Source organism: Sander vitreus, chromosome 21, assembly GCF_031162955.1.
Source record: "Sander vitreus isolate 19-12246 chromosome 21, sanVit1, whole genome shotgun sequence".
Lineage (NCBI taxonomy): Eukaryota > Metazoa > Chordata > Actinopteri > Perciformes > Percidae > Sander > Sander vitreus.
Genome location: NC_135875.1, coordinates 24161994 through 24172870, shown reverse-complemented (window position 1 = coordinate 24172870; position 10877 = coordinate 24161994). Strand labels below are relative to the sequence as shown.

Below are 10877 nucleotides of genomic sequence, written 5' to 3'. Positions count from 1 at the left end.
CTACATTAATGCTTACATCGTAATGACTGCCGCCTCTCGTAAAATAAAAAGACACTTGCCACCGGCCTAAACAACTTTTCTGGGGGAAACTCTGCCACCAGACTAAAGCTAGACTTGTATGTCTCTTGATTTATAAACAAATATACAAAGGATATGAAAAAAAATATGATAACATTTTTTATTGTATTGTTGTACGACAATTAAATCCAACTCAAGCTTTTTATTTGAAAATAGCAGATATACATGAGAGAGAGAGAGAGAGAGAGAGAGAGAGAGAGAGAGACTAAAAAGGAAGATGCGGAACTCATCAAACCCCGCTGCTGTCTCTCGTCGGATTGTTTTTACGGACGGAACGCAAGCCAACCGTTGACGCACAAAGATCTTCGCTCTCTTGAACACAACCACCTAGAAAATATTTAATTTGGCTTCGGTCAAGCTACGGATAGTATTTCTCTTACTGTAATGTCACTACAGTGAGTACATAGGATGGACGGAGGTATTCCTGATGTACCTGGTGAGTATATTACTTAAATATAATATTTATATAAACGGTCACAGGCAGATGTAGCTAGCTATATGGCTAGGCCGCAACGCAGCCCGCGCGCGGGAATAGCACTGAAAAGTTAGTCAGGAAATAACGTTAAGTATAGTTGAGGTAGCTCACTACATAACGCACAACATTAAAATGGAATTTAGGAAGCCATGGATATACCTTTGTTCACCCTTCCGTGGAAACCGGTAGCTAGGTTAACGCTGGCGTCACTACATGAAGAGGCAGTTTGGGATACGTGCTAATGCTAGCCATGTCAGCTAACGCTAGCTAAACGAACGCTAGCTGCGTGTTTTATGTGTTATCTACTGGCTTCCAGTGAACTGCGACAACCCCTACCCGTTTGCATGGTGTTTGTAGCTATATTTACAATGTATATGTGTGCCACCGGTTATCGTCGTTTACGTTAACATAAGGTCAATCTTACGTTAGATCACGGAAATAAAAGGGAAACACATCCGCTTCAAGAGCTTGGCATCAGTGTGTTAAATTACCATCACCTTAGACCACAGTTTTGGGATCAGTTTATTGATTTATGATTGGTGCAACGGGATGATGCTCAAGATGCTAACGTTAGACGCTAGCTTCACAGATGTGTGCGCTAATGGGTTTATTTGGGTTATCTGGGTAAACTGATTGCTGTAACGTTACTTCTGAACATAAAAAAAATAACACTTTTGCAAATACAGTTACGGTGTGAGCTATGGACAGTGGATTTGTTTGTACTTCTGGTGTAATTCTGTTACTGAGCTAACATTAACCATCAGGTTCTTTTGAAGAGGTAAAGCCCTGGCCACTTTTAGAAAACCCCGAAAGCCGTTTAACGGGCCTAAAAAATTTTTTTTCCCATACAGATAGTTTTTGTTTTATTTACATAGGGTTTGTGATATTCCCTCGGAAAATGGTTTTGTTACCCCAATAAAAATGAAGAATTTAGTTTACAGTGTTTACAATTTGAAAATGTAAGCCCTGGCAACATTTCTGTTGGAGAACCCATGGTATCTTGTATAAAAAAAAAAAAAAAAGTGTATCAATCTGCGAAATGAGTCTTGCTCTAATGTGAAAGTGGTGCCATGTCATCTTTTTTTTAAACTGTATTTCCCTGCGTGCAGGTCCCTCTCTTCCCCTCTCCACCCTGCGCCTCCTAATCCCCCCCATTCGGCTGGTCTCTGCAGCCATCTGGCAGACGGTGGAGCAGAAATTTGTGACGGATTATGGGCTGCTTGAGGAGTTTGTATTCATGGTGACGGAGATGGTTCCTCAACTTCTCTCCACGAGGCAGCGGGCCGAACTCATTTTGGGCCTCAGAGCACGGGTGAGGAAGAATTGAAGTTATTGTTTGGAATTTTTCTGGGGATAATGGGGCGTGGCTGCAGCAATTGGCAGGTAAGGCAGTATGATAACATGATGAAATCAACAGAAACACACTGGAATCTATTCAGCTTTATTGAAACTATATAATTAAATACAATTTAAAAAGCTACAATGACAAAACATACCTAAGACTTATAGACATACTCATATTTATACACAATTTTAGACTAGTGAGCATTTTTAATATGCAAGATAATCAGCTACTTCTTATTCCCAAACCAAACAATCAGAATACACCATTAAATGACACCCAATACACCAGTCTGCATTTTTGTATCAAGTTTAGGAGGGGGGGGCACACGTGTCAGCACTATGGCCAAATCTTGTTTATAGTTTCGGTATTATTGGGACTACAGAAGAGTAGCACAGATAAATCACATACCCTTGCTCTCAAATACTTTTTTTTTGTTTACATCGTAGTGCTGTCATTCACCACACATTCATCTCAACGATGCAGAAATTGGCCTCAAACAGCCTACAGTTTGACACTGATTTTATTAGACCCCAGGGCCCCACACTGCAACAATCTAGTTGCATTTTGTGACCATTTATGGAAACGCTACTACTACATTTTATAACTAGGAGCACAAATTCGACTTGCAAATATGCCCCCCCGTTTTGGTTTATTTTTCTCGAATCCTCGTGGTGTGAAAACACCAGGAGTGTGTCGCTGTGTGTTGTCTATTTGTTATCAAAGCATTTATCAGTAATAAGTTAAGATGGAAAAAAAATAGTGTGTAGTGTTGCATGTAGATTTAAGTGGTCCTCCAAAATTCTCAGTAGGTGCTCTTTTGATGTCTTTGTCCTTGTTGGGACTAATGTAGCCAGCACCACTCCTTTACAGCGGCTAGCAGCCTCTGCTTTTATGTCTACCTGTGTCTTAAGATGTCAATCGGGAGGTTGTCACAGAGCCACTGTTTTTGTTTTGCTTTGAGGAAAGACATTGCACCAGGACTGTATATAACTAAATCACTCATATATTGCATGCAAAACATTTTCAGTCAGTGTGCCAGTGTTCAATAATCAGAGACATGGTAGTTATTTTAGAACCGGGGCTGCGGTCCAATAGTCCTTTTTTAGCTTAGGAAGTATCCTAACGGAGAGAAATGACCCCGAAGTATCTCAATGGCAGCCATCATAAGAGCATAATTCTCTAAACTAAAGGCTTGGAAAGGTGCTTCAATGCCTACTTTCTTATCTCCTTTAGCAGAGGATACACTGGACCATCCTTTACCAAAAGAAAGGAGGTAATGCCATCCCACAATTCCTTGCAGCAGCAACATTAAAAGTGACTCATCACCATTTGCCTATTCATATTTAGAATATTATGGTGCGCAGTCGCACCAGCAACCATTATCCTGTCCGCACTGTGCATATTTTCCATAAGACCTCTTATTATTATAATAATAATACACACATCTTATAATAATAATAATAATACACACACCTTATTATAATAATAATAATAATAATAATAATAATAATACACATCTTATAATAATAATAATAATAATAATTAATTTAAATATCTTTCTGGCTTGAATGGTTTAATAAACTGATTATTGCAAGCAGTCTGCTCCTGTCTCTGACTCGTAGTGGAACCTTACAGTGAGCATGGCTTTACAGAACTGTGAATGAATGGATCGTTGAATCTAAAGTTACACAGCGCACCGACTATTGGTTTATTTTTTAACCCAGTGCAGCGTCCGAAACAAGTTCACCCATTCGCCCCTCAGTCGCTTATTTAGATATATTGGTTGTTGTTTTTTAAGTTACTACATATATATGATTTATTGGTGTGAAAATATGAATATTGTGCAGAGTGCGCGGATTGTCTCTGATGATGTCCGAATAATATATCCTGCTTAAATAATCCACCCAAATGGATTTTTTTTTCACCTCCCCTCTACAGTCCCTGGAGGCTATTGCTGTTGAAGTTATGTGTTGTATTGATGCGTGTTTTTCTTTAATGGTTTACTTAAATGATTAGAGAGGCTGCTTTCAGTTATTGTAAATTGTGAATTCTCCTTCACATCTTTCCTTGACCTAATGGCATTTTCCATCGCGGTTTAGGAAAAGACGTAGGACGTAATAATATTCGACCGCAGCCCCGGTGTGAATGGAAACGGAACAGCAGGCAGATGTGCACCTCTGGACTGTGTTGTTTTTTTTGTTTTTTTTCTTCTTCTTCCGAATCACTTGTTCATTGTTGCTGCTCTCCTCTGATTGCAGCTGATCCTGGAGCTGTGTCGCTCTGAGGAGACCGCTGACCTCCACATTATTCAGCCACATCTGGACCGAATGCAGAACCTCAGATCTCTGTGGAACGTGGAGGTGAGTCTAAACCTGTAGTCAACATGAAATATCTGGAGTCGCTGGTGGTTGGGGTTTTGCATGTATTCACATCACTGTTATGTCAGTAGTGATCTGTAGTGCTGAAGTGTTTGATTTTAGTGTGGTGTTTGTTCTGCCACTTTTTAAAGCATCTTTTGTTGCAGACCGATCATCCAGAGCAAGAAGCATCTGACTCGCATTTCATGGGCCTTGTCCAAAATCTACTGAGAGATCCTGAAGAGAGAAGAAACTTCTTCCAGGTAAGTTTTGGTTGTATACTTTTGTTAAGGTGATTGATGGAGTTTATATTGTACAGGGAACTCTTTGTCTTGTTTTGCCCCGTATTTGAGAAGTCATGTTTTGTATGGACGGCTCAGATATTTGACATGTATGAATTTCTTTGTGTCCCAGGATGTTTTCCCCGGAGACTTTGGCCCCACATATGACAAAGCAATCCAGACACTGATGTGGCTGTTTCTGTCCAGACTTGAAAAGCTTCTTCCCACCCAAACTCTCCAACAGGTAGACCCCAATGTCAATTCAAAAATATGTTATCGCACACAGCATATTTCTACTTCTGTGCTTTATATTTCTACTAGGGGTGGAACGGTACACAGAAGTCACGGTTCGGTTCAGACATCGCGGTTTAGTTCGGTACAATGGAAGGAAAAGTAAAACAAAAATGCAGAAGGCCATTTTTTTATTTTATTGTGCATGTCTCAGGCTGTACCACCTAGTGTCATACAGTCTCTCCCCTGAGCTAGCTGCAACAGCCTGAAGTGTGTAAAGTAAGATGTAAACAATAAGTACCCCACGTCATCTCCAGACTCCGTCTGTAACTTGTAAACAAAATAAGACAATCGGCTATAAAACTGAAAATACAGCATCTCTTATTTATGAAAGTGCAAATTACATAGAATAATAACAAAACTAAATTCTACTTCGACGAGACCTTCCCCCACAAAAGATAAAAGAAAGTATTCTTGCTGTTAAGTGCGACAGGCATACCTTTCTAGTTTCCACTCTGCCACGACCTCCTGTAGCTTCTCAGCTAGGTGAGTGCTTGTGTGCTGCTCATACAGGGGCCGCGTCTGTAGAACTGACGCTTTAATTTCCCACTCGGTCAATAAAATGAGCAGTTACCGTGAGAGAGCTTTCCATAGCACGCAAAGTCCAACCATCAGTCGTTAGTGAAACGGAGGGTGCAGCTGACAACTCGTGCTCCATCAACGTCCGTGTTTGGTTGTGTATTGAAGGGACAGTTTGCCTCATATGTGGACGGGATGGCATGTTGTAACGAGGTTTTGAGTACATACGGCAAATAGTTGAAGCCAGGTTGCTCTACGAGTGAATATAGGCGCATTGAAGATGACATGTAAATTCCTGTTGCTTCAGTTATTTTATTTTTTTTTGGGGCCCTATTTGTATCTAAAGGCTGGTTAAGCACTGTAGGGATGAGAAGTTGTTTTTTGTGTCTCGTTCCAGTGATTGGCACATCTGGGTGATGGCGTCGGATATGCGTTAGCATGTTAGATGTATTTCCACTACAGATTAGGTGTCCCTAAAGAAACGCGTATAACAATAGTTCCGCATTACATTAATTAATTTGCACATGAGTTTTATTTATTTTTATACCGTGTATTCTCCGTGTAAATTCATGTACTGAACTGAGACACCTGTACCTTTTCAATACGAATACGTGTACCGTTCCAATTTGCTTCACAGGAGCAGTTTAATTAGGTTTGGTGCTTTTGTTTTTGCATCAGATTGTCACAAGCACTGAAGGGCAAACTTAGCAACTTTTTTTTTTTTTTTTTTTTAAACTTAAAACACAGGCTTTCATCGCAGTGTGTTAAATCTCTTGAAAATGTCAGTTGTTTGAATGTATTTTGACCGTACATTTGGAAAGTGCAGTGCTGTTGCCTCACATTAGTTTTCATTTTGTCTTTGTCAGATTGCATCTCTGCTCGGGGATGCCTCCTCGGTCCTGAACGAGTGCATGGAGACTTTTGCTCAAACTGAAGAGCTCAAAACGTTGCTGGACACTCAGAAAGACCTCGGCCAATTACAGGACATTGGTGAGCTTATCAGGATTTAGCTACGCTATTCACAGAATATTATAGCTACTCAGTGCTCTATGTTTGGTCCAGAAACAAAACACTATTGGACAGTAAAATTCTTTTGAACCAACTCTTTTTCATTAGGCAAAGGTGTTTCAGTAGCAATATTTGCATACAACTTTATCCACTGGAATAGGCCTGAAGATAGTCGTAGTGCCTTTTTAATCGGAGTCTTTTATATTGTCATTTTTACACTTACTGTAATCTCCTCTTCACAGAATCTTACATTGTTGACAGTGGCATCCTGTCAGCCCTGTGTCTCCCTCCTGTGGAAAGAGTTGTGATCGTCAATGAACAAACGGAAACGGATGCAGAGAGCGGACTCATGTATACAGTCTGCACGGAGATGGAGGTGGAGTCTGAGAACAAAGAGGTGTACGTGGAGGGAACTGGGAACTCTGAGGAGTGTGTGCAGACCGAGTGGTTTGGTCTCGGCAGCGAGGTGAAAGCAGAAATGGACAACGTGGTGGTAACGGATCCTGTCGAGGGCGGCGTGGCCAGTGAGAGTGAAATGGCAGACGACCAATCGGGAACCCTGATCATCGGGGAGGACGGCCAGGTGTCGGTGCTTGAAGGCGCGGAGAAAAAGCCAAACAGACGTGGGAGGAAAAAGAAACGTCCCGAAGACGAGGACTATGAAGTGCAAAGCAAAACGAGACGCAAAGACGAAGATCCAGACTATGACGTCTTGTGGGATAGACCCGTGCGAAAGAACCGCGGCCTCAAGATGAAACGTTACCTGTCACAGTGGAGGAAATCGGGAAAGACCCAGGGCAGTGAGACTGCCAACAGCACTTCCCAAGGTGCAACCAAGAGCAACGACCTGGACGATAGAACATGCAAAGTGTGCGGCAAGGTGGTGAGTCGTGCCAAGTTCTTAGAGCGTCACATGAACCGACACTCGGAGGAGCTGCCGTTTTCTTGTCCTGTGTGTAAACGGTTTTATAAGAGCTTGCGTTACTTGCAGCAACACAGATGTCCAAATCAGACAAAGGCAAAGCCGGGCAGGAAAGCAAAGGTACAAGAGACTGCAGCCGATGAGGGTGAACAATCGTCCAGTGGGGTTCCGTGTGAGGCAACCAATGAAGAGCAGCCGTCCGGCAACACAGCCCAGGACCCCGATTACTCACCCCCTGCAGAAGGGAGGCCTTCCAAAGAATCGGGACAGAAAAGCCCGGAGGGCAACAAAAGTATGCTTGAAGGTCCGTTCTACTGTCCTCACTGCAGCGTCGAGTTTAAGTGCAAACAAACTTTTAGGTTCCATTTAAGAAACATTTGCTACAATGAGCAACAGGTGGATCCCGAGAAGCCTGAGGATGTTAAGCATTGTTTCAGGTGTAATGAATGTGACAAAGCATTCAAGTACAAATCGACATTGGATTCCCACAAACAAACCCACAACCCGCTCTACTGCGAGGTGTGCATGAAACTGGTACGTGACTCGGAGGCGTTAGCAATGCACAAAGAGTCCCACACTCCGTTTCAGTGTAACCAGTGTGAGGAGAATTTCCCTGTGTTCAAGTCCCTTCACAAGCACTACATCGACGTCCACAATCCAACTGAGCCCTTTACCTGCACCCACTGTGAGACAACCTTTGGCAGTTTGAAGCGATTCATCCGACACGAGTGGAAACACACCGGCTACCAGCCGTTCCAGTGTGCCCATTGCAGCAAAAGATTCCGATCGTACTCCGACCTCGTGGAGCACCAGAAGAAACACACTAAAGCGTATCCCTTCCTCTGCTGGGAATGTGGCAAGAAGTTCCGGCACGGTGTTACACTGACGAGGCACGTGGAGCGGGTGCATCACTCCGGCGAACCCGTGATCGAGAAACCCACGCCGACCTTCACCTGCGCTCAGTGCGGCAAGACCTTCACTTCCAGACGATGCCTTCTGAAACACGATAACTTCCACCACAAAGGGCTGCGTTTCCCATGCGAGCACTGTGGAAAGGGCTTCTTTGGGAAGGATGCTTTGGTGAGGCATACGTTGATTCACACGGGCGAAAGGCCTTTCAAGTGCGACGACTGCGATAAGTCTTTCCGATCCGCCGCAGAACTGAAGATACACAGGAGGTACCACACTGGGGAACGGCCATTTAAGTGCAACATCTGCGAAAAGGGTTTTGTCCAGTCGTGCTTCCTTACCTTACACATGCGAACCCATACGGGGGAGAGACCATACGTTTGTACGGTGTGTAGCAAGGGCTTTTCAAGCTTGCATGGCTTAAAACGACACAGGAGACTTGTTCATGCGTAGTTAATGTTAACATACTAATTCACATAGGGATTTTCTGGTAAACGTTCCTTTACTGAAGGAGGTCAGAGTTCAGCATTAGATTGCACACCAGAACTTGAGGATTTCACTTCAGCAGTGTGGATGTTGACTGAGATGGGGAGTTAAAACCAGGTTTTTCCAGTTGAAGGACATTTTCCTTAAAATGTTAGCCACATTACCGTCTCTGTGGCTGTCACAGCTTGGATGGTTGGAGCTGTGTAAATGTATAGTGCGTTATAAAAAAATGTAACTTTTGTATTTTTTACAGAAATGTTTGCTGTAGTTACATAAGATTTGTATGTATAAATGATATAATCCTTGATTCCTTGGGGAATTGATTTAATTTTCTTGAATAAATTGAACATTCAAATCCAAGTGTCTTTCTCAGGGGTGAGCTCATTCATATGATTTTGAGCATTTGAGTTGCTTGCTCATTGTTTCTTGTCAACAAAAATTTGGGCTGCAGGAAGGAAACTAATATTGTAACCACTAAATAGGTACTGTTCAGGTACATTAGGCCATTTAGTACTGAATCAGTGTATATGAATGTTGCTTAAAATTATGGTTATTAAATTACATATCTGCTCAACCATGTGAAAGGAAAGCTCTTGATTGGTTTGGGCTATTATGTGGAACAGGGGAGAAAGTTGCCTGGTTAATGTCTATTTTTTTTACACCCTACAGACATTTTGACATGTCACAGTAGAGAAAGCGCAGGTGTAAATAAAATGAATGAGTTCTAAAGTCCATTTAGCTCCTCCAGTTCCAGGATACTAACACTTGAATAGTATGGGTCTGTTGTTTATGTTATTAGTAACACCTTTGCTTTTACTAGTATAAGTCAAAATGCTCCGTATAAAACCATAGTACAGCTCTGAAAATGATTAGGAGACCACTCCAAATTCTTAAATCAGCATCTTTACATGCTTGGCTACCATTTCAACGCATGCACACTTCATTCTACTTATACTGATTAGAGGATCAGCTGAACCAAATCTTATACGACACTGAAAAATTATAAAAAACACTGCTGTGGCCATCACTATCCTCTTGCAATAGCCAGCCAGATGGCATAAACAGTGCTAATAGTACATGAAATGAATTGGAATTATAAAAAACGATCCTCCTAGGAGCAGGGCTGAAATTGTGCAAATCTATAATATCAGCTTTTATCAATGAGAAGCAAGGAAGAGCCCGGCTGAGGTTTGAAAATGGATGGTCACAAGCCTTCAAACAAAGCTGAGCTGCTTGAGCGTATGCACCAGGAGCGGCATAAAGTCCCCCAACAGCAATGTGAAAGACTGGCGGAGAGCATAACAAGATGCATGGAAGCTGTAATTGAAAATCAGGGTTATTCCATCAAATATTGATTTCTGAACCTAAGTTAAAGCGTTAGTATTGTGTTTTAAAATGAATATGAACTTCTCTTTGCATTATTCGAGTACTGAAAACACATTTTTGTTATTTTGACCAGTTGTCATTTTTTGTAAATAAATGCTCTAAATGACAATATCGTTATTTGGAAGAAGTAAGTAAGTTTACTCAAACGCATACCTATAAATATTAAAACCAGAACATTTTCAGGTGCAAAGCTTTACTCAGGAGGAAGAGATCCCCTGTATAAAGTCAGCCATAGCAGGAAAAGCACAGGTGTAATTAATCCTATTACCAATGGCTGCGTCATTGTCAGTTCAGGATTCTGTATTGCTGCCTCACAGGCGTTGCCTTCTAGGACACTTAAATATAATGGAGCAATCTTAGGTACAATTGTACACCCCCCCCCAAAAAAAAAAAACATGTTAACGGCATGATTTTCGAATTCATTTCATCCATCCAGTTGATTTGTATTCAATTCTTGTAATGCTGCCAATACCTTTATAATCAAGGCACATTAACGGTTATGTAAAGTGAAATTGCAGCACTAAATGAATGCATAAATTACAAAATAAGTATTAAATCAATAGCCTAGTTGACCGTTTTCCAATTCCATGTATGAATGATACTTGTACAAGTGTATTGCGGTAATTACTTTCTTTCTCCCGTTATAACGGCTATTATGTGCACATTCAGCAGCTTTGAATATACTCATAAATATATCAGAATAACTGAAACCACAAAAACTTCTCACCCCAGATGGGACTCGAACCCACAATCCCTGGCTTAGGAGGCCAGTGCCTTATCCATTAGGCCACTGGGGCTACATGTCAAAGTACTGTGGGTT

General features: G+C 41.7%; 1 protein-coding gene and 1 non-coding gene across 2 annotated transcripts; one reads left to right on the top strand and one right to left on the bottom strand.

Moving 5' to 3' along the window:
• The first annotated feature begins 326 nt into the window (after window positions 1–326).
• LOC144536268 (uncharacterized) lies at window positions 327–9031 on the top strand. The gene is made up of 7 exons (XM_078279310.1): window positions 327–514; window positions 1663–1865; window positions 4157–4258; window positions 4423–4518; window positions 4670–4780; window positions 6213–6336; window positions 6597–9031. The coding sequence occupies exons 1-7, from the start codon at window positions 487–489 to the stop codon at window positions 8636–8638; spliced, it is 2706 nt and encodes a 901-aa protein (XP_078135436.1). The 5' UTR covers window positions 327–486; the 3' UTR covers window positions 8639–9031.
• A 1750-nt stretch (window positions 9032–10781) lies between these two features.
• Window positions 10782–10854, bottom strand: trnar-ccu (transfer RNA arginine (anticodon CCU)). The gene has a single exon. It is a non-coding gene; the product is annotated as a tRNA-Arg (tRNA).
• Window positions 10855–10877: the final 23 nt, after the last annotated feature.

Bases quoted from the DNA above. Each gene is read 5' to 3' on its own strand.
- LOC144536268 (XM_078279310.1), top strand. From the start codon at position 487: ATGGACGGAGGTATTCCTGATGTACCTG. The intron at 4,781-6,212 runs GTAGACCCCAAT...TGTCTTTGTCAG, and splicing joins CCACCCAAACTCTCCAACAG to ATTGCATCTCTGCTCGGGGA. The intron at 6,337-6,596 runs GTGAGCTTATCA...TCCTCTTCACAG, and splicing joins CGGCCAATTACAGGACATTG to AATCTTACATTGTTGACAGT.